Genomic DNA, 26,668 nt, shown 5'->3' on the forward strand with positions numbered 1-26,668 from the left:
GGGCGGTGGCCTCAGGCTGTGGGATGGGGGTTCTGTCGTGTGTGTGGATGGGTTTGGGTGGTGACCACCAGGCACCGGGCAGCCTGCCTCTGCTCAGCTCCTCGTGAGTGCCCCCACCCGCTCGCCCACCCACAGGATGAAGAGCAGATTTGCCTCGACATAGGAAGGGTCAGTCTCTTCTCTACACTCGTAGGAGCCCGAGAAACTCTTCCTTGGCTTCCCTCAAGAACGCTGGCTTCCCCGGGGCTGGTCTTGAGAAGGGAGCAGCCAGCACCGGCCAGATCTACACCCCGGGTCCTCCCATGAGAGGAGCCGCGAGTCAGGCTGAGGGGTTCACAGTGGGCTCTGGGCAGAGGCTGACACTGACAACTATGTTCCGACTCTATATACCCCCGGAGACTGTGCTAATCAGATCCCAGGAACTTCTGTCCATCACCCCAAATTCCATCATCCTTGAGAAGCACTCTTGAAACATGACTCTTAAAAGCGCTCTTGTAAACCCGATCCACTCAAGGCTCCAAATCTGGTAAGGGCGAATTTACTCCTCCTTTTAAAGTGGAAGACAGGGGACTTCCCTAGTGGTCCAGTGGCTCAGACTCCTTCCTCCCATCGCAGGGGGCCTTGGTTTAATTCCTGGTCAGGGAACTAGATCCCACAGGCCACAACTAAAGATCCCACATGCTGCATCTAAGACCCGCTGTAGCTAAATACATTAAAAAAAAAATTTTTTTTTTTAAATTTTTAAAAAATAAAGTGGAAGACAGAACAAATTCCTTTCAGGAAGCGGAAGAGAAGCCGGGGGAACTGCCCATGGGCATCCCCAGTGATGTCACAGCTGTTCCCCGTCACCTGACAGGAAGGGTTAGGACGCACACCTTAGCGCCATCTCATCTGGACACTTGCTTGCTGTGGGTCCTTTCAGCCCCAAGCCTGGGACTCAGCCCCCTGACCAGGATGCCACACCGCCCACAGCTCCTTGCAGGGCCACACCAACGCCTTCTGTGTTCTGGCTTCCCCGTCGCCACCTCTACCCATCCCCTACCCAGCCTGTTCACCTTGCTCCCGGCTAGTGGGGTCCGGCCCCCTTGCCAGCATCACCACCCTCCTGGAATACGAATGTCTAAAAGGCGGGGGCAGGCTCCCTCTGAGGCTTTATCCCACCTGCCTTGTTACTGGAGGGAGGGAACGTCCCAGCCCATCACCATCACTCATGAAATGCACCCCTTCTGCGTGAACGTGAACAAAGACCGCCCCCCTCCCCACAGCTCCTAACTCACCTGGAAACAAAAAACATGGGCACAGCTGCTTCAGCTGAGAGCAAGCCATCTGAAATTCACTTCTAAAAACTCACCATTTCTATGGAGGTTGTATGTGTTTGGAGATAGCATATGGGAACTCTGTACTTCCTGCTCCCTTTTGCTATGAACCTAAAGCTTTCTAAAAAGTAAACTCTATTACTTATTAAATAAAACTCACCATTTCCAGGTCTCCATCAGCAACAGCTCTTAAAAGTTTTTCTACCTTAATAAAAGGAAAAAGAATGTAAGGGAAAATATAATAATATGGTAAGAATAGAAACAATAAAAATGACATTCTGGGCATTCCCTAGTGGTCCAGTGGTTAAAACTCAGTGTTTCCACTGCTGGGGGCCCGGATTCGATCCCTGGTCTGGGGATTAAGACGCCACAAGACTCATGGTCAAAATGATTAAATAAAGGTGAAATTCATGTTATTATTAGAAAAACAGAAAAAGAGCATTCTGAAGACCTAGTAGCTTTCATGTCTCTTGATCTCATTATCTTTCAAACACATCCCCAAAGTTGTTCATACAGGGCAGCTTCCACATAAGGTCTATAAGATGACCTGCCACTCATGTGGCACAGTGGGACACCAGCCACCTGGAGCCCAAGTGCTTCCTAAGAGGGCGACCACCCACCAGACCTGCATCTATTCAGCTCTCGTTATCCAACAGCTACGGATGCCATGAGGTTAAAGCTCATGGATCCACTCCCAGCCTCTGTTAAACCCTGGAGCGTGTCTCTGGGCTTTTCTGTGCTGTGGTTCTGCATTGAGCTCGGGGTGGCGGGGGTGGAGGGGCCCCGGGGTGGGGTCAGTGAGGGCTTCCCAACCACAGGGGAGGAACTGGGGTGCATCCACACCATGGTCGGCTCTGTGGGTTGACTCTGGACAAGCTCTAAGGTAAGTTAGACAGGGAAAAACAAACAAACGGGGTGTAAGTCAGCTTTTATAAAAGGCAGTTCGAGAGGACACCTAAGTATCTCCATAAACTCTGCAGGAAGTCAGGAACGACACACCAAGTCAATAAGTGAGCTGACGGAGCAGGAGGGAAGGACGGAGAACGTGCTTGGTAACATAATCTTAAAGCAGTGGACCTGCAGGTGACTCTACCTGTAGGCTTCTTAGAATACTCCCCCTCCCATCACACACCCACTCCCATACACACACACACACACACACACACACAGACACTTAAGCATGTGTGTCCATGAAGGGCAAGGCGGCGGCGGCTGGGCTTCCCCCAAGCACACGGCATGGCCCCGTCAGGCCAGGGCTCTAACTGGCCCCCAGAACACGGGTCCCCTCCACCCTCCCGTCTGGGAGCCTCACCTCCCTGTAGTCCTTCTTGGGCTCCTCTTGCCTGGAGCTCAGCGACGCGGAGGAGAAGCTGGAGGTGGAGGAGCCCTGGCTGATGGAGTCCATGGAGCACTGAGGGGCCTGCACAGACACCTACAGTCCGGCGAGAGTGGGGGTGAGGGCCAGACAGAGGCTGGTCGTAAACAGGGCCGATGAGCGCAGCCCTGCCGTCTTACCTCTGAAGACTTCTGCCTCCTCTCGAAGGACAGATGGTGGGCTTCCATGATGGACAGAATCTAGGACGAAGCGGATGCGGATGAGTCCTGAGGTGAGTAACCGAAGTCTCATCACCTGTATGGTGCCCCCCACCTCCTCGGGAGGGCACTCAGCCCAGCCAGGCCCATGGCAGGCGGGAACCTACTCAGACTCACACTAAGTCCAGCAGGAGGAGCCGGTCTCCCCACCAACGGGCTCAGAGGACAAGGCAACCCAGGCACAGAGGGGCCTCAGAGGCTGCCTGGTCCAGCCTGGGCTGGTTGTCCACAGGCCTAAAATGTGGCCTTTCCACTGGCAGCCAGGGGCCTCAAGCGGGGGCAGCTCAGAGCCGAGCAGGACGGCTGTCTGCTGCTTCTGTCTGCAGATCTCCCTCTGGAGGGGCCTTTGGGAGAAGCTCCAGGACAGAGGTGCCCTCAGCCCCTCATGGGCATCTCCGGCCAAGGATGGCCTCACCCAGTCCCCCAGCTCTGGCTGCTGCAAAGCTGAGACCCCGTGAAGTCATGGGCAGCTGAGCCCACTCCCCTCCCCCGGGCCAGGAGCAGGGATTTAAACCTCTGAAAACTTGGCTCCGAAAACTCCAAAAACTAGGTCTAACATTGTGACCTTATCACACACACACACAATAATAATAATAAACAAAGAGGGCGGGGGGAAACATCTGGAGGTGATGCATCTGTTTACAGCAGAGACTGTGGTGCTGGTCTCATGGGCAGGGACTGATCTCCAAACCCATCAAGTTGCATACGCTGAATGTGCACAGCTTTCTGTATGTCAAACATTACCTCAATGAAATTGAAAGTGAAATCGCTCAGTCGTGTCCAACCAGGCTCCTCTGTCCATGGGATTTTCCAGGCAAGAACACTGGAGTGGGTTGCCATTTCCTTCTCCAGGGGATCTTCCTGACCCAGGGATCGAACTCAAGTCTCCCGCATTGCAGGCAGACTTTTACCATCTGAGGAGCTTTCTGTATGTCACTCATACCTCAATAAAGTAGTCTAAAAACAAAAACTGGTACTCCTAGAAGACAGGCAGGAACTAAAAGAACTCCCTAGATGAGGGTTGGGAATGATATGATAAAATATCAAAAGGCAAAAGTAGGGCCTGTGTAAAGAGAGACATCTGGAGACCTGCATGGAAACAGAATCACCTGCGCGAGCCACCAGCCAGGCTGGCCTGGACATCAGGACCTCAGATGGCCACGGCAGGTGGCCCCACGCTCCCCCGGCTAGTTGGTCAAACGCTTCTCTGTGGGCATCTCTTCAACAGGGTTGCTGCCACAAGGCATACAGGCCTGGCCTCTGGAAGGACCCCCCCCATTCCCCACCCCCTTGCAAGTGAGCACTGCATGACATGTGGCCCCAAACTACGTGTGTCCAGAAGTTACTGGCAGGAAAGGATAGTAGTTCATTAATGAATCATTTACGGAGGAAACTATACTCAATGACATCCAGAGCCGGCCGACTCAGAGTAAGGTTTTAGGCACTGAGGCTGCAGAACAGGGAACAGAGCTGACGCTGCTGTCTCCATGCCCCACCCCTGCTCTTCCTGGCCAGAGCCACTGCCCCATCTCCTCTCACTCTATCTGCTCACAAGCCAACAGCCCTCAGAGGCAAACTCTGCGGGAGCAGCTCCAGATAGGACACTGAGAAAAACCCCTACTAAGATGTAAAATAATATGACTGCATGAACCTCATTAACAACCAGGTGTTAGCACAGCGGGTATGCACACATTCTAGCCTTGGGGACCAATGCAATATGAACAGCACGGCAGAGACCTGATCTGCGGATGGTGGTGTTTTTTTTTTAAGTCATACTGCCGCTCCGAGAGGAAAAACGCTACCTTTGAGTTTAACGCACACTTGAGGGGTGTTTCCTTCAGTCGGTTCTGGGTCTCTGTGGACGCCCCGTTCTGCAACAAGGTCTCGATGATGCCCTGGTAACCCCAGCGGGCAGCGATGTGCAGCGGGGTGTCTCCTTTCTCGTTACCGATGTCCAGTCTGCAGGCCTGCACGTCAAAGTAGACCAGAGCCTTCACGCACTGTGAACAGAATGGGAGAGGCCCCCGTGAGCTCACACGCCAGGCCCCCGGCAGATCTGTGCACCCTGCAGCCTCAGCCTATATCCCGACTCCATCCAGGTGCCATCTGCCACGCAAACGTGCAGTAAGAGGACATTACACCTCCAGGGCTCCAGGTAACCTGATCAGGACACAATTTTTATTTTTTAAGAACCCAACTGCCAATCAACTAGAATGGCTGAATAAATTGCCACATATCATGTGTAGAAAGGAGTTCCCAGAGTAGGCCCTACCATCATCCCGTGAGAGGCCTGCCTGCGGGTCTGGCCCTGGACTGGCCAAGTTCCTTGGCAGCTTGGATTTGAGGACCGTTCTCACAGTGCCCTGATTGATAGATAAGATGGGCTCACTGGGCCTAAACTGTTTGCCCAACACTGGTTTATGCTGAACACCTGCTGTTCTTCTGGGAGTCTGGAATTTGAAACATGCTAGGCAGAGAGGGTTCACATGCCCAGCCTCCAACCAAAATCTTGGGCACTGAGTCCCTGATGAGCTTCTGGTGGGAAACACCATGCACGTGTTGTTACGTTGCCAGAGGAATAAGTGTGTCCTGAGTGACTCCACAGGGAGCGACTCTCGGAAGCCTGTCCCTGTTTCCTCCGGGCTTCATCCTTGCACCTTCCCCTTGGCTGGTTTTGCTCTGTGTCCTTTCACTACAACAAATCAGAGCTGTGAAGCAACTGTGCGCTGAGTCCTGTGAGCCTTCCTAGTGAGTCACTGAACTGGGGAGTGGCCTCAGGGACCCCGACACAATACACATGACAGCTTATTGTGTAGTGATTACAGAATGGGCTAGATCTACATTGATTGACCTACAGGATGTCCACTATATAGTAAATTAGGAAAATAAGCTGCATAAAAATATGTCAGAGGGACTTCCCTGGTGGTCCAGTGGTTAAGAGTCTGCCTTCCAATGCAGGGGACGCAGGTTCGATCCCTGGTCGGGGAACGAAGACCCCACATTGTATGTATGTCTGTGCTTAGTTGCTCAGTCAAGTCTGACTCTTTGCGACCCCATGGACAGTAGCCCGCCAGGCTTCTCTCTCCATGGGATTTCCCAGGCAAGAATACTGGAGCGGATTGCCATTTCCTTCTGCAGGGGATCTTTCCAGCCCAGGGATCGAACCCATGCCTTCTGTGTCTCCTGCATTCCAGGTGGATGCTTTGCTTGCTGAACCATCCTACATGCGGCAGGGCAACTAAGCCCTCAAACTGCAGCAAAAGGTCTCGCACGTCGCAAAGACCCAATGCAGCCAAATAAGAATAAATATATATTTTTAACATGTGTAGGGTATGATCTCATTTTCACTCCTCAACCACCTAACCTTTGGTCTGTATAAATCTACCTGTATATCATCGTGGAGAGAAGCAGAGGAGAGAGTGGTTAGGGGGAAAAAAACACAGGCACAGTTAAATATTAAGCGAAAATGGAAATGGTAAAATTCCTTGATATTACCACAAAAATATAACATGTAAAGACTGAGGACGAACACAGGCAAGAAGCAGATGGCAGCAGGGATGATGCATGAGATTTCAGGAAAAGACAATGGGCAGTTATGTTTTAGATTTCTGTTATTTCAGTAGAGCATCTGTAACATGCTTTTAAAATTTTTAATTAAAAAAATAATACACCAAATGTTCCAATAATTGTGAACATAAAATACAACATGCAACAAATGTGAAATTCACATTTCTCCTCCAGTGAGAAAGGGTAAGGCACCCTCCCTGGGGACAGCAAGGACCACTTACGTCCTCGTGGCCGTAGGTGCAGGCCAGGTGCAGCGGGGTGTTGCCGTTGTTGTCTTGCACTTCGGCGCTGGCTTTGTAGTGCAGCAGCAACAGCTTCCAAGGGAGAGGAGAGAGCGGTGACCACCAGCGAGCGTGGCAGGGCAGGCCTGGGGCCCTCCGGGAGCACGGCCTGGGGCCTCACAGGCGGTTGTTGCCCGCTCTCCATTTTCAACCTTATCTACTTGCTTTACAATTAAAATCAGATCAGCCCTATAATGGAAACCAATCTGAAAAAGAATATATACTATAGGGATTTCCCTGATGGTCCAGTGGTTAGGGCAACACATTCCCGCTGAAAGGGACCTAGGTTCAATCCCTGGTCAAGGAACTAAGGTCCTGCATGCTGCGGCCAGAAAATAAAGAAAAAGTTACAGAAAAAAAAAAGTACTTGGCCCTGGGCCTGGTGCTTAATAAGTCAATGAAGGTTAGCTCCCCACAGCCCCAGGGCGCTGAGTCTTGTGTGCAATGTCAGACATGTATTGGCCTAAAAAAATTAAAATTAAAAAGGTAAAAAATTGTACACTGTAAATATACTACAAACATACATATATATATATAACTGAATCACTTTGCTGTACATCTGCAACTTATGCATTGTAAATCAACTATACTTCAATTACACAAAAAAAAATTGAAAATTTAAAAAATAAAAGCAAAAAAAGTATCACTCCTCTTTCCTGAGAGTTTAGAGATCATTAAAAAAATAAAAAAGAGTGGATATATGTATATGTATAACTGATTCACTTTGCTGAAACTAACACAACATTGTAAATCAACTATACTCTAATAAAAACTTAAAAGAAAAACAACCCCCATCAATCACTTGCAGGAACGGAGGCACTTTAAGTACCAAACAACTTCGGTTGAAATCAAAACATCACTGACTGGCAAAACAATTTTGCTTTCCAGTTTCTGGACTGTCTTCTCACCCGTAGGTATTAAGTCTAAGGGAAAGTCCATCTTGGGGCCCTATCTAAAATATTTCTAGTACCTGGGGGGTGCCCTTCTTATTGCGGATTACCGTGACGTCTCTAATCTACATCTAACAGTTTTTGCCCAGCAGACTCTGGGGGAGGCACCCGAGACCCCAGGCTCGCTGTGACCGCTCCCTCCACAGAGCCACGTGGAGCAGAGGAGCGGCCAGCCCCGTGAGGCCTCGAGCAGAGCCCAGCTGCTCACCGTCACGCTCTGATAGCCCTTCTGACACGCAAGGTGGAGCGGGGTGGAGCCGTGGTAGTCCGTGGCGTTCACCACCGCGCCCTTGGAAACCAGGAGGTCGATGAGGGACGCCTGCCCTGCAGAACAGAAGGGAAGAAGGGGGGCTTTCTGAAACCAGTGAGCGAAGCCATGACTTTATTTCACCCTCTCATCTGCTGGCACGAGACAAGCCAGGAGGCATTTTTCTGCGTGGGGGGAACCAGAGCTAACGTCAAGTCACACGCTGCAGACTCCAGACACTCTGAGGGTGGTGCTCCCCCTCTGGAGGCAGTTTGGCTCCAGCCCCACCCCCACCCAACCCCCCTGCCACAGCCACAGAAGGAAGGAGAAAAGAGCCTTAGATGTCCACGGAAGAGTCCATGGTGCATCACTTCATAGGATGGAATATTGTGCGACCATGAAAAAAGAAATACTGACGTGGAGAAATGTTTTTATATATCGCCTAGTGGAAAAAAAGCACCCCACAGACATTGTGAGCCCCACAATATCATATCTTTTATATACACACACACTCAAGCGTGCTGACGTTTCAGACAGTCATGGATCGAAACAATCTTCAGATGACTGGAGGATGGAAAGAGCTTACAGATGTTGTGTTTTCTACCTTGAATGTGCACTTTTATTTGACTGTGCACTTTAGAAGACAGAGAACTATATTCAGTATCCTATGATAAATCATGATGGAAAAGAATATAGAATAAAAAATAAAGATAGTAAAGTTATTTTTTTTTAAATCAGGAATATAAGAACCTCAATTCTGAGGTCAGTCTCATAGTTCAGATTCAAGCCTTGCCTGGCTGGACCACCAGCCCAGGGCAGTGTCAGGCATCCACACAGGCCGGGCACATGCTCTTCTAGCCCAGGGACAGCACGTGAAAGTCCCGGGGCGGGGGGCATGTGATACAATCCCTTCCACCACCCCACACCACCTCCCCCAGCAGCCAGGCTCTTCTGGGACACCCTTGGCCTCATCCCTTTGCCCTGAGAGCACAGAGGCCAGACCACGTACCACAGAGAGCAGCCACATGGAGCGGTGTGTGACCCCTGTCGTCTCTGGAGAATGGAGTGACAACTGAGGGGTCATTCAGCCTCCTAAAAGGGAAAGAGGACACAGAGAAATAGACCCGCGGCATGGACACGCTGGGGTCCTGGGACCAGAAGACAGACCTCCGGTGTGATCCAGGCTGGGTCTCGTCTATAGCGTCCCGGAGATCATCAGCCACGGCTTCTGCCGGTGCCCTCCCCACACCCAGCCCGATAAAGATAAGAGGAAACTGAAAAGGTTGTGGGGAGGAGCTGACAGTCCTCTATCTAAAACCCACTTTCCGAGGTTTAGGCAGGCCCTCTGCCCGCCTCCCCAGGTTAAGCAGCCCAGCAGGGTGCTAAGTGTTTTTATTCCATCTAATTCGCCAAAGAGGCGGAGGTTACCATCTCCACTTTACAGCAGAAGAAGCAGAGTGCAGCAAGGATAACTTCCTTATTCCAAACTGCACAGCGAACGAGGGGGAAAGTTCCACCCAGGCCCCGAGTCTCCCCCTTCCCGGTGCTGAGGGGGACTCTTACCCAGAGACGAGTTTCTCACAGTCATCACAGAAACACAGAGGGTGACACATCTTTTGGACGGCATCTTTATCTTGGTCTTCCTGGCTCAGAAGTCTCTCCACTTCCTTCTGGTTACCTGATGCGATATGCTAAAAAGTGACATCAAAAACACTGTTGATAGGTTGGAACGATTCATTCTCTAAGCTGTGAATTTTGGGAGCATCCTTACAGAAACATATATCTATGTGTGTGCACTTAGTAGCTCATTTGTGTCTGACTCTTTGCAACCCCAGGGACTGTAGCCCGCCAGGCTCCTCTGTCCATGGGGATTCTCCAGGCAAGAATACTGGAGTGGGTTGCCATGCCCTCCTCCAGGGGATCTTCCCAACCCAGGGATTGAACCCAGATCTCCTGCATTGCAGACAGATTTTTTTACCATCTGAGCCACCAGGGAAGCCCAACTATGTGTGGATGGATGAAATGATCTGTTCTCTGGGACTTGTTTCAAAATAATTTGGATGGATGGCGAAAGCGGGGCCAGGGGATAGAAATGAAACAAGATTAGGGAGATGGCTACATGGAGGTTCATTCATCATACTACTCTCTTTCATTTTGGTAAACATTATGATTTTTCCATAACTAACAGTCTGACAAAAGTTCCAGAGCAACAGGCATGGGGGGACAATCCACCCTGAGTGTCGGCACAGATTCTGACCCTTCTTTTAGATTACAATTGTCTTACAATCTAATAGAGCCTCGGCTTTCAAAACAGCTGCAATTAGCAGGAGACCCCTGCTAATTGCAGGGCTCACCCCTGTTACTCCCAGATATAGTCCCTATATGGAGGGAGACTTTCTGGGGCGCAGAGCTCATGGAACCCACTCTGGCCGGTGGCCTCCTGATGACTGCCTCCCAGGGCACCTCGCCAGCCCCCCGTGGTAGATCAGATCTGAGGAGGGAGCCTCCTGCACTGCCTGGGGATCAAACCACCACCAGCTGCTGTGCTCCCAGCCCACAGGTGTCTATAACGCGGGTTCCTGGAGCTGCGAAGAGGCACTCATTCTGGCAGAGCTGCCAGTGAGGTGCCACCGAGTAGACGGTGAAGAACAAGCCGTGTTTTGCTGAATGGAGAGAGGAGGACAGCGGGCAGAGGGTTCCACTCACAAGGGTCCATTCCGTGGGAAGCACAGCTCACATCAGAGAAGATGGGCAGCAAGCTGATCCCATAAGACCCCAGCATCCCTACCGCCTCCTTGAGCACAAAATGGACTTCCGTGTTGAACTATGCAAACCACCCTGATGGCTTCTACAGAGACTCAAAAGGTGAGGAAAGATGGAGAGCTCCTGGGACTTCCCTGGTGATCCAGTGGCTAAGACTCCCAATGCAAGGGGCCCGGGTCTGATCCCTGATTGGGGAACTAGATCCCACATGCTGAAACTAAGACCCAGCAGCAGCCAAATAAACAAAAATAAATATATGTTAAAAAATAAAAGACGGAGCACTCCTCACACATTGGCACCCCCAGGACCTCCCGCGTCTTACCTGAAACAGGCAGTCGATGGGCGTTGAGGTCAGCTGAGACAGTAAGCTCATTCTCTGCTTAAGGAACAGTCTGTCACCAAATCCCTCCGACTCCTGCAGAAAAAGCCGATAAGCCATGTTATCACATGTCATGAACTGCAGTGCAGGTCCTTGAAAACAGAGGACCCAGGACAATCAGCACCATGTTCCAGAGAGCGGCCAGGCAGTGCCTCTCCCCGCCCCTACTGAGCCACACAGCAGACCCTCATCATGCTGGGAGAGGGGCTCCCCATCTGCCTCTCCAGGAAGCGGGGCTCTGACGACGAATTCCCAGCAGGGATGTGGGAGGTGGGCAGTGTATCGGCTGTGTGTGAGTGTGTGTGTATAATATAGCATCTCTAAGTGTGGAAGGTGGCGTGCACACAGCACTATCATCCCCAGGGCAACCTAGGTTGTCCTGGCCTCCCGCACCTCTCACAATATCTGCCCTAATGCCTGCAGAGCTCTGTCCCCTGCGTTTTATCTAGACCCACAGACAGGAGACCAGGAGGAGGAAATGGCAACCCACTCCAGTATTCTTGCCTGGAGAATGCCATGGACGGAGGAATCTGGCAGGTTACAGTCCACAGGGTCGCAAAGAGTCGGACACAACAGAGCGACTGAGCACACACAGACAGGAGAACCATTTGACAGGCTGATCTACGATTCTCAGCAACAGAGAGAAGGGTTGTGCTTCTTGAACATACATATTGAAACATCAGACAACACGGCCACTTGGCCCAAAGTCCAATAAACTACTGGGTCCACCTCAACAGATAAACTTCATTGTGCAGATTATTTTTACCTAGATATAAAAATCCAAACAAATATTCTTAATTTATGAAATCATTTCTAGAGAGACACTCAATGCTCACCTAAGCACTTGTGACTCCATTTTCTGATGACAGATTAACGACCTTGGAAAGAATGCAGCGGAAGGTGGACAGAGTTGTTCCCAGCCAGCTGCTGCCAGACCCTGACAAAATGATGGGGTCAGCTCTCTGTGGCCCCCTAAGTTCTGACGTAGGCGGTCCAGTTAAAGATAAAGCTGCCAACACTTCCGGGGCCTACCGCCGATCAGGGCCCCTCACACCAGCCGCCCTCACAGGGTTGTGTTGGCAAACAACAACCCCTCAGTATTAGAGCTACCTTTGCTCCCTTTGGTGTCTGCTGCATAAAGCTCTATCGACTGCTTTACTCAGTGATTTGCAGCTGAGCAGCTTAGGGTCAGAAAAACATCAAAGACCTGATTGTTCGGGTGAATCTGGGGCTCTTTCCTCCACTTGGGGTGACTGCTTACAGGGCAGTGATGAAAAGAGACAGATCTTCTAAGATTGAATCTTCAGGGAACAATGACCAGAAGAGATAGCATATCAGCTAAGACCAATCTGGGAAAAGGGTAAACCCTATTTATTGGAAGCCCAGTAAAGCAGGAGTGAACCAAAGCCTGCAAAGCTGGAGCAGAGAAGTGTGGAAATACTATTTGGGTTCTGCCCTGTTTTTTTCTGTCCACAAAGGTAAAAGTTACCCCAGTAATGGTTATTTTCCAAAAGTTCAAGCCTTCACCAATGAACATACTTAAAGAATATTTATAGTCATCTCAACTAGGATTATGTCTTGGGGAGAAAATTTCCACAAAACTACATTAAAGTATATAAAAAGTCAATAGGAAAACATTATTTGATTTAGAAACACTTAATACTTTTCAGAAACCTCACCTGCTGTTTAGATATACACTTGGGCTCTTTCCCCAGGAAATACCACCACCAAGCAGCTATGACCTTGCACACTTCCAGATGGAACTGCACCGAGGCAGAGGCAACGCCACAGACAAAATCCCAATGCTGACATCACACACAACAAGTAACCTGCTCTCTCCATACAGGTCAAGGCAGGCAGCTCTCAGGTCTCATCCCCTCAAGACCCAAGGGTCGGGCTCCATGGCTGGCCATGAGGATGATGCAACCTTGTCCCAAGTCTGGGGGTGTCGACCAGCCTTCACCGGGGAAGGCAGGACCAGCTGGTCTGACAGCCCAGACAAGAGGGGCATACTGGGCTGTGTACCCACCTTGCCCATCCAAGCTAACAGCCAGCCTTGGGGCGATCCACACAGAATACACCAGAGAATCAGGAAACGGGGACATCCAGATGAGGAGTGTTGCAAGAGCAAGGAAGTGCATCAATGATCACTTCACACATTGAAAAGGCACTTTCAAATATCCCACTTAAGGACCTCCCTGCTGGTCCAGTGGCTAAGACCCAGAGCAATGAAGACTAAAGATCCGGCAGGCCACAACTAAGACCCAGCCCAACCAAACTAAATAAATAAGTATTTAAAAAAAAAAAATCTCATTTGATCCTCACAAGCATCCTGTAGGGGTGAAATATACAACATGCTCCCCAGGGTAGACAGGAGAACGGACAGAGGCTCAGAGAGACAGACTTGCCCAAGGGCTAGACTCCAACATACACCAGCAGGAGAGGTCCCCCCTCACATACTCCCCGATCCCACTTGGAACATTTTCTGAAGGCAAAGCAGGTGTGAGAAGCTGAGTGATGGTGTCTGGTCAACCATCTCTTTATTCTCTGGCCAAAGGCCTTCAAGGGCTGGCCATCCTGCCTACACATCATGGAAAGCGAGAAAGCAGGATGGCTGCGGAACAGGAAGTGGGCAGCAAGGGGACAGGAGCACCTCAAGAGGTGGGTGCCTCCCTCCAGGTGACAAGGCCCCATCGAGGACACTAGGCGAGGCCTCTGCAGGGCAGTGGGTCCAGGAGAGGACAGCAATCAGAGGGAAAGCACCAGAAGGGCAGGGCTGTGATGGAAAACCTCCCCAAGGCAGGCACCATGGGAACAACATGCGTTCCTGGAACCTCACAGAAGACAATTCAACCTAAGACATCTTACTGCCCAGCTCTGGAAGTGAGCGGCATTTCTGACTCTGTGGACACGTGTGTATGCGGAGGCGCCCATGTACACCACATGTACATTCTGAATGTTAATGGTTTCCTCTGAATTAGAAGCAACTTTTCTTGAGAGTCGCACAAGACCCATCTGAGATGAGATGCATGCATGCTAAGTCGCTTCAGTTATGTCCAATTCTGCACAGCCTCTAATTTTACCTGCGTGGGTGTGCTTATATTCATGCAGGCATGCTCAGTCGTGTCCGACTCTTTGAGACCCTATGAACTGTAGCCCACCAGACTCCTCTGCACATGGGATTTCCCAGGCAAGAATACTGGAGTGGGTTACCATTTTCTCCTCCAGGGGATATTCCTGACCTAGGAATCGAACCTGTGTCTCCTGCATTGGCAGGGGGATTCTTTATCACTGAGTCACCTGGCAAGCTCCTGTGTATGTATATGGGTGATCAAATCAAACCCAGACGAGAGCAGAACTTAATTCTTCAGCAAGCACCAGGATTCTGTCAGGCTATGTGCCATCAAGTGCAGCAGAAACTCAAATTTTGGTTAAAAATATAATTGTGTAAGCACAGAAAAAGACATCTATCAAAATGTTAGTAAAAGTCATTCACAGCTACTGTGTTTATAGGAGGCTTTTGCTGTCTTCACTGCAACTTTTTATACATCAAATATTATTTATAAACAAATATTAGCCTTCTAATCAGAAAAAAAAGAAAACTATCCTTTCTGGAGAAAAAAACAGTATGCAATGTTATCTACAATATCATTTCAATTACCTAAGATATACATGGCAAGGAAAAAGACTGGAAAATACATAAACATGTTAACAATGAATGAATTCATGGAACTGCTTGTACCCGAGTGTCCCCATTTGAACAGCCCTATGTTCTTTTTCAGATGTTTCAACTTGTCATTACTTTGGGGAGCTTCCAACATCAGGGGAAAATTAAGATTGAGTGTGAATGTTCAATCCTTGGGGTTCTGGGTTTTTAATACAGAAATCTCTTCATTCGATTGATTTCAACTTTGCAATTTCTGTGAGTACTGTCACGTTTTGGTGGTTGGTATAATGCGAAATAAATCAGCAGTGCAATCTTGGTTTAAGACTCTCACAGCTCTCATGGGAATATAATTGCCTCTGCCAGTCTAAGTTCATCAACCAACCAAGGAAATTACAATAGGGCCGCTGAGTCCTTAAAACTGCAGATGTTACTAACCTCATCTCTTGCCCAGCATGATCAGGGTACCCCAATTCACCACTTCTGGTGTCCCCTTCTGCCCGTGTGCATTCGAGGATGACCAGGATTAATGAAGCAGGAGATCAATGAAGTGAGAGCCAAGGATAACCTGCCAACTTTCACAACCTACTGGCTGCTTTGTGTGCAGTCTGCCAGGCAGTTTTTAAATGGCTGAGTCCCCATTCTCTTGGGAGAGCATCTCTGGTCCTCCTCCTCCACACCACCCTGAGAACCCCACCACACACACCATGGCAGCCACAGAGAAAGGGCGGGACAGGATGGAGCTCTTACTGGCTTAACAGAGAGGCTTCCCTGCCGAATGTATTCGATTGCAGCCTCGATTGAGGTCAGGCAGTATCCCAGTTCATCTTTGGCTGAGCTGCTAAATCTGAAGTTTTTGATGTAACTCAAGTTTGCCATCCTAATAAAAGGAAGAAAACAGTTTAATTGCTCTATACCCCCAATAACACTTCAGTAGAAATGATGCTATTGGCTTGGTCACAAAGTCAGTCAGCTCTGGGGAGCTAAGGCGGCTTCCCCTGGGATCTTTATTTAGATGGAGTGCAATTAGGGAAATAATTGGGACTTCCCTGGTGGTCCAGTGGCTAAGAGCCTCTGCTCCCAATGCAGGTAGCCAAGGTTCCATCGCTGGTCAGGGAACTAACCTAGATCCCACATGCCACAACTAAGACCTGCTACAGCCAAATAAATAAATATTAAAAAAAAAAAAAAAGGCAAAAGAAGTAAAGCCACTTGCTACTTTCCTGCAATGAGCTAATTTGTAGGAAGCTGATTTTTCCTATGGTGAATTTGGGTTTCTGTGAGAAAAGGATGGGCTTTGGGGCCACACAGAACTGCAGCTCACTTGCCTCTCAGCCGCTGACTAGCCACATGTTCCAGAGAGAAACGTAAGATCTCTGGGCCTCAGTTTCCCCACCTGCAGGTGGATGACAGACACCCTTTGCAGGGCAGGTACCTGGCTCATAGGCGGCACTCCGCTTCCTAGAGTGACACTAAAACCACCCCAGTGCAGTGCTGCCGTTTTGAAAAAAGTTATTTAAAAAAAAATATATATATATTACCAATTAGGGATCTCTGTTTTCACAAGCAAATACAACAGGACTGACAGCAGATCGTCAGCACACATGGTCTCCAAGTTAACTGCAAGCGGGAAACACACATTCAGGGCCATCCTGGGACACAAATGGACTGACAGGCGTTATCAACTCCCCCCCACCGTCCAACCCACAAAACCACAATCCAGGAAGATGGCACATCGGGGAGAAATTCAATCGCACAATTTCCTTTCTAGTGTCCTGAATAGATGTCAGACTCCAGGAGGAAATGAGTGCCTCGTGTCCTGAGAACATGTGCAGAAAACAGCAAGCTCCAAGCAGACCACCCCTTGCTACCCGTCCCACCCTCACCACCCCAATCCCAGGACAGGGAAAGAGCCCAGGGAAGTCAGTGATGGTGGATATGGCTCAAAGGTGTGCCAGGATCACTGCCAGAAGCCTCTTTCCTCCCGAGATCATTTCCATTTTATACACTGCAGAGTCCAGGGCTGATGGGCAATTTCTCATTGAAATTTTGTTTAAGTGATTCAGTCACACATTTAAAATTCCAAACGGTACAAAAGAGCTGACCGTGCATGGCTCTCCCATCCGTGCCACCCAGACTTCTTCCTCAGAAGCCACTTCTGTTGCTTCCCATGTATCATTCCAAGAGAGGCTATGATCACCCCACTGTGTGTGTATATATATATATATATATATATATGGATATAGAGCAACTCCCTTTGTGCAGTGCTCCTGGAAGTATACCTTCCACACTCCTGTTCATTTTATTTAATACACTTTGAAGAGCATCCGTACTGGCCCACAAAGATCTGCCTTCTCATTAATTTTTTCTTATTTTGTTTTTACTTTTAATAATGGAAAATTTTAAATATATACAAAATTAGAACAACCTAACAGTTGAAATCCCCTGTACCCATCACCAGCTTGGCTTTTTTTTGAGCCCACTGCTTCTCCACCAACATTTTCTTACCTAAAGATGCCTAACCTATCCCCCTACCCCCTACCCCCGTTTCTAGGCACCCACTCTGCAGAATAGGCTCCGGGGTGCTCACACACACTACTACACATCAGCCCATCTCTATGGCCCTTTAGGATGGCACTGCTCCTCAACAGACGTTTGCATCTGGACTTTGGCAGCCACCGCCCTGAGCACACACCTCTCTGGCTGGGAGACTGGGTGATCAGCTGCACCACCTTCCGCAAACAAGCCAGCTTCTGCTGCGGGGACGTGCACCTGTTCAGCTGAGCCAGCTCCCTCTTCGCTCGAGGTATGTTGAAGCTGCAAAGTCATTTGGGAAGTGACCATGTAAGACCATGGTGTGAGGGCCCTTCTTGGTAATCACAAACCTCAGATTTACATTTCTCATGGCAAACCATAAGTAATGGCAAACAGAAATAGACACTCAGAAGCAATCTGAGTCAGCGGCAAAACCCAGCAGCTTTCAAGGTCTTGAGCAGGCTGCCAGGTGATGTTGCTGCACCAAAAAATTAGGGGGGAAAAAATCAACAATCTTTAGCTTCAGAGTGAAATAGGCCAAAGGGGGAAAAAAATTAGACAAAGATATTAGACATTTTTGTATCCTGATGAAACAACTCAAAAGGAGGTACTCCAGAGAATATTTTGGCAGTCCAGGGCATGGGACTCCACGCTTCCACTGCAGGGTGGGGTGAGGATACGATCCCTGATCGGGGAACTGGGATCCTGCAAGCCTCAAGCTGCAGCCAAAAAAAAAAAAGAAACAAAATCAAAAGGAGGTGCCCCTAAGGCAGGGGGCCCTCAGACCAGCAGGTGATGAGAGATGTCAGTGTGCAAGGCCCACCTGGGTGAGCTGCATGCCCAGCCAGAGACCAGCTGTGCATGACCCCACCTCCTCCGGCTCCCACCCACCGGCACGCTGGCAGCTGGGTGCAGGAATGTGCCGGCTCTGAAACACTCATCTACCAACTTTAAGCCTTTATCTTTGGTCACAAATAACCGCCCTGCTCCGCAGTCTGAACCATGTCAACCAGTGCCAACACTGCTACTGAGGCTCCAGCTTCCAGGGGACACAGTGGCCCAGCCCCCGAGGACGCCAATGCTGCAGTATAAACCCTTACCTGAACTCAGGTTTCACACCGATATCCTTCTGCTGAAGATCTTGAAGGCTCCTCGTGATTTTGTTAAAGGCAGCATCCTAACAAGAGATTTTAATGAAGCTTCAAATGTCTGAAAAGGCTTGGAAAACAGGGCTTCCATCCTGCATGGTGATGACAGAGAGCCTACCTCTGCTGCCTCCATGGTCCCCACGTACTTGAAGATCAGGTCGTAAATATCATGCTGGACGTACATCTGTGAAGTCAACAGGTTCAAGATATGTGTGTGTGGGAAAGGAGGCAGCAAAGGAGGCCCCGGCACTGGACCGCCTCTCCCCTCGCTTCCCAGGCCCCTTACCTCTACCGCCTGCTTCATCAGGTTCATCTGGGCCTCCTGCTTGGCGAGCACTTTCTGGAGGACAAGGAGAGGACAGTTACAGAGCGTGGACTGGCCTGGGCCAAACCACAAGTCTCTGTTTGGTTTTTGGTTTTGTTTTCTAAATTGAAGTATAATTGATTTACAGTATTGTGTTAATTTCTGCTGGACAGCAAAGTGATTCAGTTATACATATACATACATACATATATATATATATGCACATTTTTTTTCTATATTCTTTTCCATTATGAAAAGATCTTCTTTTTCTATATTCTTTTTCTTTTCTATAGTCTTTTCCATTATATACCCATTCTTTTCCATGATATTCTTTTTCATTATGGTTCATCAAAGGATTTTTTTTTAAATATGTATTTATTTATTTGGCTGCACAGGGTCTTAGTTGAGGCACATGGGATCTTTAACTGTGGCATGCAAGCTCTTAGTTGCAGCATCTGGGATCTAGTTTCCTGATCAGGGATCAAACCCAGGCCCCCTGCATTGGGAGCATAGATTCTAAGCCACTGGACCACCAGGGAAATCCCTGTCATAGGATATGGAATGTAGTTCTTTGTGCTATACAGTAGGACTTTGTTGTTTTCCTTTCTATATGTAGTACCTTACAACTGCTAACCCCAACCTCCCCCTCCATCCCACTCCCAACCTCCCCCTCCATCTCCTCCCCCTCCATCTCCGCCCCAACCTCCCCCTCCATCTCCACCCCAACCCTCTCCTCCCTGGCAACCACAGGTCTGTTCTCTGTGTCTGTGAGTCTGTTTCTGTTTCGTAGGTAAGTTTATTCGTATCCTGTTTCAGATTCCACGTATACGTGACATTGTATGGTATCTGTCTTTCTCTTTCTGGCAAGTCTCTCTTTTGCAGGCCATGCTGCTTACCAGGTGGGAGTCCCTCAGGAGCTGCTGGAGGCATCTGGTGTAGAGAGCATTCACGGAGTCCTGCGGAACACAGACCAGAGAGAGGCCACCCTTGGAATCAGAGGCCACAACACAACCCAGGACGGAGCCAAGAGAATATCTCACAAAACGGATCTCCTGTGCAAAAATCTCTAAGTCCTAATGAAAGCTTATCAAATTAAGTATGTGATTTTTTTTTCAAATTAAGTATGTGATTTTTTTTTCCAATTTTCTTTTCTGGGTGTCTATGCAGTAAGAGTAGGAAAAAATATTCCCCTTAGGGTTAACACACATGATAACAATATTCATCATTATACTTCTCTGTGATTTTTCAGGTTTTCTACCATGCTTGTTACTTTTTTAGGTAACAAGAAACATTTAAACAGAATCCAACATTTTGCTGGACGTTTCAATGTTCACTTCAGATATGTAAACACTGCCTACAGAGGCGGCAGCAAAGTGGCAGAGTGATCCTGGTGCTCTGAGCCAGGCCACGCCTAAGGAAAAGCAGGACTCAGCGACTGACTATGTGATGACGGAGGCTCTTTCTTTCACACTCTCTGAACGTTCGCTGGAAAGAGGCGATGTTCCTGTCAAATCTCTCTGCGTGTCTTCCCAGAAACTCTCTCACATCCTCGATGGTTTTCAGGGAAAAAGAATCTGAGGATGTCGAAGGCTCCTCTGAAAAAAAGAGGCAAGAGGGTCAGGCTGGCTGAAGCCATCGCTGTTTCCTGAAGAAAAGAAGTCCCACAGTCCTTTGCCCTGCTCAGCCAGGATCTGGGTCACCCTCTCCCACAGGAGGAGAGGGATAAGCTTGTTTCAAGATATCACCCAACAGTGGCCCAGGTAGGGGTCCAGGGAGCCTGGTCCTCTTGAAGCCCTTCCCTGGGACAAAACCTGAACTCTCTGCGATCACAGGCATGGCCTGGGAGGCTCTAGAGATGAAGCCCTGATTCCTGACAATAAGACCTCGGACAGCATTTGGTACATCATTATCTCAGTTTTCCTGGAGCACCAAAGAATTGTTATCTGTTGAAAATAATGAGATCTCAGAGAAGCATGGCAGTGGGGCTCTGTGACTAATAATGCCATAAAAGACAGTCCTAAAGCTAAGGCCCAGAGACAAAGCCAGGGCTGCCGTTTTGCATGACTCCAGGGGGTGACTTTCCCACTGAGGTCACGTGTAGCCGCATGTGATGTGGCCTCACCCACGTCACGCTGGCTCAAGATGACTTTCGGATCTACGTTCCAGGGGGAATTACTGTAAGCAGTTATGCAGGTTTCTAGTGGGCTCCTGAATATTTTATGAGATGTTCATAACTGCTGTGTCAGGAGGAAGTTCAACAGGCAGGTTTCTCCCAGTCAGGAGAAAGGGGTTTTCTCCCAGAATACCTGAACTCTCTGTCTTTTCCAAAGGATGGGCTATGCACAGTATGCTGAAACTTTCTTCTTTCTCATTGTAGAAAGTTTCTTCAAAAAGAATGGGCACTGAGAGAAGACAGGCGAAACCAGCTCCTAGTTTAATCCTGTTTCCTTGGATAAAGACATCCTAGAACAAGAGATAGGTCACTGCACCAGCAGCCGCTGTGACCACCCACCCCTCTCAGCCTGGCCACCATCAGGCGCTTCACCCCACCCGCCCACCCGCCTCTTCCCCAGTGTGGTTTTCAGGAGGGCACCAATACTTCGATCTTGCTTTTGGGGACTAAAATGTTTTCTTCCCTCCTTGTGCACCCTCTTATGGTGGCTACATGATACCCTGACCAATTTCACATGTCACAACAGAAAAGCGTTAAGCTGTTCCTTAGAGAAGAAGAAAGCCTGTATTCTCTGGAAAAAGAAAAAGAAGGTTCTCCTTGCTGAATAAGAGATCAGAATGACCTCGATGCTGTAACCCAGAGGGGTTGGAGGATGCTCACGGCACTCCTCCTTGGCTCATCACTCTGGCCGTGGCTGGGGTGCCCAGGGAAGACTGGCCACGATGAGCCTGGTGCCTCTGTTCTCCTGGGAGATTTGGGTACTGGGAAGTGAACAGGTAAACTGACGCACAGCTGTGGTGAGCAGAACCCCGCAGGAAAACAGCAGCCTGCTCAGGGGCCACCGGACTGCAGACTCCCCTCTCCCAGGCTGGCATACCGTACCCACCTCTGGTCCCACCCCACCTCAGGCACCCACAAGCCCCGGCTACACCAGCGTGGGCCCCCGCTGCTGACTGTGGGTAGGCTGGGGACCACAGCCATTCCTGACCAGGGACGGAACTTAACCCTCTCAGAAACTATCTGCTTCCACTTATTAAAAAAACAACAAGAAAAAGCCTACCCCAAAGTTAACATCAACCATGAGACAGACGTCACATACCTCCTAACACCAAGTACTGAGATAAAACACCCTTCAGGGGGCATTCTAACTGAAAACGCTTAACTGTGATCTGACCAAGGCAAACATCAGAGAAACCCACACTGAGGGAGGGTTTACAAAGGAAGACAAAAATGTCAATGTCATTAAAGACACAGACCGGGAACTGTTCCAAAAGAAAGAAACTAAAAAGACAAAAACAGAATATGTTGCATGATCCCAGACATGATCCTGGATCTTAAAAAAAGAACTTTTTTGCTCTAAAAGGGTATTATAATTAGCACAGTTTATTTAAGGACAGTATGTTGGAGAAGAGAATTCTGCCAACCTGAAATTTTCTGAGTATGACCACTGTGCTGCATTACATAAGAGATACACATGGTTTTGAAGTCAAGGGGCAAGGTATCTGCAACTTACTCTTTCTGAAAAGGGTTCAGAAAAAAGTAACAATATGTGTGTGTGTTAACAGATAGAAAGATAGACAGATGGGGGTGGGGAGATGAAACAGATGTGGCCAAAATGCAAACAGCTGACCAGTCTGCAGAGAAAGCTATGTGAATGTTCTCTGTACATTACTGGAACTTTCTATAGGTTAAAACTTCCTATGTCATTGTTGTTCAGTCATTAAGCAGTGTCCGACTCTGTGACCCCATGAACTGCAGCACGCCAGGCTTCCCTGTCCTTCACTATCTCCTGGAGTTTGCTCAAACTCATGTCCATTGAGTCGGTGATGCCATCTGACCATCTCATTCTACAGGTTTCTTAAAAAATTAGAAATTCATCTCTGATCCCAAGGGCACAAGGATAAACAGCTCGCTCTGACAGGGCCTCTCTGAGGAGGTGTCCCAGTAACTCCCCAGTTCCCTGGCAGAAGCCCCATGGGCTAAAGGAGATGTGACCAGCACTACCTCCAATTCCAGGCCACAGCCAGGACCCTGCTCTCCACGGCCAGCTCCTCTTCACTCAAAAGGCAGCAGGGCCTTTGTGGTGTCAAAGCCACCAGGTAACACAGACAAGAAAGGGTGAGCAGCAGGATTCCCTCCCCTCCCCAACTCGCAGACACTGAGTGGTCCTGGGTGACCCATAAGGAAGTCAAAGAATACCTTTCCATCTAAGGTCTGAAAGTGTTCTTCCACTGGAATCAAAATATAGGACTCAAACTGACAAGTAGACTGAATTCTGGTTGACAGGCTTCCTTTGCAGGGTACTAACACCTGGAAAAAAAAAATTAAAGTGAATGCTAAAGAGATGTGTTGTTTACAACTTCAGCGGAACAGGAGGTATCTGAAGATGCTCCAGCTGGAATTGCTGTGGGGACCTGCAGACAGACAACCCCTGGGGCTATTAGTCAAAGTGGCAGCAGATAATCTCTTGTCGCTGTGATGGAAGCCAAGGCCCCCACCCTGACGAGGGAGTGGGACACGTCTCATCCATCCAGGATCTCAGGGGTCGGGGGAAGGAGGTGGGAGGGGCTTCAGTCCCACCCCACTGGGCCCCTCTCCATAGCTACCCCAGGTGCCCGCTTTGTCCTCAGCAGGCTCAGACACTTTCTTCCAAGTGAAGAAAGGTTTGAAGGGCACAGAAAACTGAAACTAAAAGATGACACATAATCCCACCACCTGCATGATAAACATGGCACATTGAAGACAGTTTCCTTCCCATCTTTTCTCTATGCTTTTTTTAAGCCCAATTGTGATCGCAGCTGGTTGTACCAGCCACAGAAATAGGGTTTCCTAGCTCAGGCTGCCATCTCCACCAGGGATATTTCGGGCGCCAGGCTCTGTCTTTGGAGCAGGTTCAACCTGAAACGTGAATTTTGGTCCCACCGTGGCCACCACGTTGACCTGATACCAGCCTCTCTGCTCAGCACAGCAAAGGAAGGTGCCCTGGCATCCACATGGATCTGTGCTTGGCCCGGGGACTCACATTTAAGAGGAGGCTCTCAAATGCACCTGGAAGAAGATGACCAAGGTGGTCGACCAGCTGGGCCCCTGACCAGGGCCCCAACTCCTGAAGCAGCTTAACAAGGCAAGGGGCTTCTGCACCGTCCCCATTGTACAGACAAGGAAACTGAGGCTCAAGGGAGTTCAGCAACTTGTCCGGGGGTACAGAGAGTGGCAGAGCCGTGCCTTAAACTCCTACCACCCACACCCATCACTGCTCTGTCCTGAGACCTCCTGGAGGCCAGTGCTGGGAACACAGCCCCGTCCCTGCTGGAGTTCCCTCTGCAAAGACACCATGAAACTCTGGGCCTTTGAGAGCAGCTGTCACCAGGAGCTTCGCTAGATAGGTCAGAAAGAGCAGCACGGCCTCTCTCCCCACAGGGGACAGGGACACACCAAGTCCTCAGAGCAGGAAACGGAGGCCCTCATTGATGAAAGATCACCACTGTGTATGAAGTGGCCTTGCCCCTCCACAAAAAATCAAGACTGAATCAGACCCAGAGCTAGACTTAGCTACCAAGTTCAGGAAATACAGAGACCAGAGGACTCTGGTGAACACCAACACAGGACTGCAACTGGCAAAAGCCAGAAGGTAGGAAAGCCTATAGGATAAATGACCTGGATACATGAATTTCAAGGAAAGAAGGAAAATGAGGAAAGAAAGGGATACAGCTAAAAAGAAACTTAAGGGACTTCTCTGGTGGTCTAATGGTTAAGAATCTGCCTTGCCAATGCAGGGGACGTGGGTTCAATCCCTGGTCAGGGAACTAAGATCCCACATGCCATGGGCCAACTAAGCCCTCGTGACACAACTAATGAGCTTGCATGCTCTAGAGCCCCTGCTCTGACCGAACTGCACCTAGGGAAAGCGTGTGTACTGCAACAAAATCCCAGTGCAGCTGAAAAAGTAATAATAATTATTAATTGAATTGAATTTTTTTAAATTAAAAACACAATAATAAGGCACTTAAGACTGTGGTGATGGCTTCATAAGCCTATAGATGTGTCGATATGGATCAACTTTCACACTACGTAGGTACAGTTTAACTGCTCTGAAAGTTTAGCTCAATAACATTAGGAGAAAAAAGAATGACTTAAAAGGCATACCCAGTAACAAAGATTTACTGTACAGCCCAAGGAATTATCTTCAAGACCTTGTAATAACCTGTGTTGAAAAAGAACTGAATCACTGCATCACTGCTGTACACCCAAAACTAACACAATATTGTAAATCAACTATAACGAAGAGCTGACTCGTTTGAAAAGACCCTGATGCTGGGAAAGATTGAGGGCCAGAGGAGAAGGGGACGACTGAGGATGAGATGGTTGGATGGCATCACCAACTCAACAGACATGGGTTTGGGTGGACTCCAGGAGTTGGTAATGGACAGGGAGGCCTGGCGTGCTGTGGTTCATGGGGTCGCAAAGAGTCGGACACAGCTGAATCACTGAACTGAACTGAACCAAACCATAACTTCAACTGAAAAAAACAAAGGCCTATCAAATCCAGAATAATGTGTGGATCTCCTCTGGATTTTGATTTAAACAAACCAACTGGAAAACAAACAAAGAATTATGAGATGAGGTGGGAGATTTGCATAGTGAACACCACCACCAAAGTCACTGAGGAATTTTTGAGCTATGATAATGGCGTGAGGTTGTGGTTTTTTTTTAAAGTCCTTATCATTGAAAACTACATTCCTAAAGATTTACAGATGAAATCATATGACTGCTGCTGCTGCTAAGTCGCTTCAGTCGTGTCCGACTCTGTGAGACCCCATAGACGGCAGCCCACCAGGCTCCCCTGTCCCTGGGATTCTCCAGGCAAGAACACTGGAGTGGGTTGCCATTTCCTTCTCCAAGGCATGAAAGTGAAAAGTGAAAGTGAAGTCACTCAGTCGTGTCCTACTCTTAGTGACCCCATGGGCTGCAGCCTACCAGGCTCCTCCGTCCACGGGATTTTCCAGGCAAGAGTACTGCAGTGGGGTGCCAGTATGACTACCTTATATAATTTTCTGGAATTTGTTTCCAAATGATCCCCTGGCCAAGGGGAGAGGGCAGCAGGGGTCGAAGTGATAAGTGCTGGCGTCTGAGCCCGGCGCTGTGGAAGCTGAGTGATGGGGGCAGGGGCACATGGTATGATTCTTTTCACTTGTTCGTGTTTGAGATTAAACACAATAACTTTTAAAAAATTTTTCAGGTAGCCAACTTTATCCAAGTAAGTATTAAAATTTGAGTTTGGTTTTCCTGTTCTTTTCTCCATTCAATATTCATGACACTGGGCACTGTTGGAGATATGGTGAATTGTCCTCATGGACATTACATTCTAAGTGGGGTATACAGATTTTTTTAAACAATATAACAGATTCCATATATCAGTAAGTTTTATGCAGATAATAAAGCAGGGCATCAAGCCAGAGAATGCCTGGAGTGGAGCAAAGGTTAGCTAACTCAGGTCAAGTTGTTAAGGTCTGGGGGGCGGCTCTCTAAGAAAGTCTCATTTGAGCAAGGAATGGATGGAGAGAAGGACCCACCAAGTAAAGATCTAAGGGAAAAACTTCTTTTGGGGAGGGGGGCACACTATACAGCATGCAGGATCCTAGTTCCCAGACCAGGGATCAAACCCATGCCCCCTGCAGTGGAAGCTCAGAGTCTTCACCACTGCACCACCAGGGAAGTCCCAGGAAGAACGTTTTTGTCAGAAGAAAG

At 48.9% G+C, this 26,668-nt stretch overlaps 1 protein-coding gene across 3 annotated transcripts in view; it reads right to left on the reverse strand.

Moving 5' to 3' along the window:
- The window catches only part of ANKRD27 (ankyrin repeat domain 27), a 58,346-nt gene that overhangs the window by 16,124 nt on the left and 15,554 nt on the right, over positions 1-26,668 (reverse strand). For 2 of the 3 annotated variants that reach the window (XM_043899055.1, XM_043899054.1), the window contains exons 3-21: positions 23,120-23,230; positions 21,054-21,210; positions 20,188-20,342; positions 19,644-19,703; positions 18,730-18,783; positions 18,562-18,627; positions 18,396-18,472; positions 17,456-17,577; positions 16,302-16,380; positions 15,511-15,640; positions 11,040-11,132; positions 9,518-9,645; positions 8,964-9,046; positions 7,916-8,031; positions 6,698-6,790; positions 4,712-4,909; positions 2,832-2,891; positions 2,629-2,748; positions 1,477-1,521 (exon numbers count right to left, since the gene is read on the reverse strand). In XM_043899055.1, coding sequence (XP_043754990.1) covers positions 1,477-1,521; positions 2,629-2,748; positions 2,832-2,891; positions 4,712-4,909; positions 6,698-6,790; positions 7,916-8,031; positions 8,964-9,046; positions 9,518-9,645; positions 11,040-11,132; positions 15,511-15,640; positions 16,302-16,380; positions 17,456-17,577; positions 18,396-18,472; positions 18,562-18,627; positions 18,730-18,783; positions 19,644-19,703; positions 20,188-20,342; positions 21,054-21,210; positions 23,120-23,230 — 1,947 coding nt within the window. Of the gene's footprint in view, positions 1-1,476; positions 1,522-2,628; positions 2,749-2,831; positions 2,892-4,711; positions 4,910-6,697; positions 6,791-7,915; positions 8,032-8,963; positions 9,047-9,517; positions 9,646-11,039; positions 11,133-15,510; positions 15,641-16,301; positions 16,381-17,455; positions 17,578-18,395; positions 18,473-18,561; positions 18,628-18,729; positions 18,784-19,643; positions 19,704-20,187; positions 20,343-21,053; positions 21,211-23,119; positions 23,231-26,668 lie in introns of those variants that run through there. The other variant, XM_043899056.1, reaches the window with a different exon arrangement.

The sequence above is a fragment of the Cervus elaphus genome, chromosome 4, assembly GCF_910594005.1.
Source record: "Cervus elaphus chromosome 4, mCerEla1.1, whole genome shotgun sequence".
In the NCBI taxonomy this organism is placed as follows: Eukaryota; Metazoa; Chordata; class Mammalia; order Artiodactyla; family Cervidae; genus Cervus; species Cervus elaphus.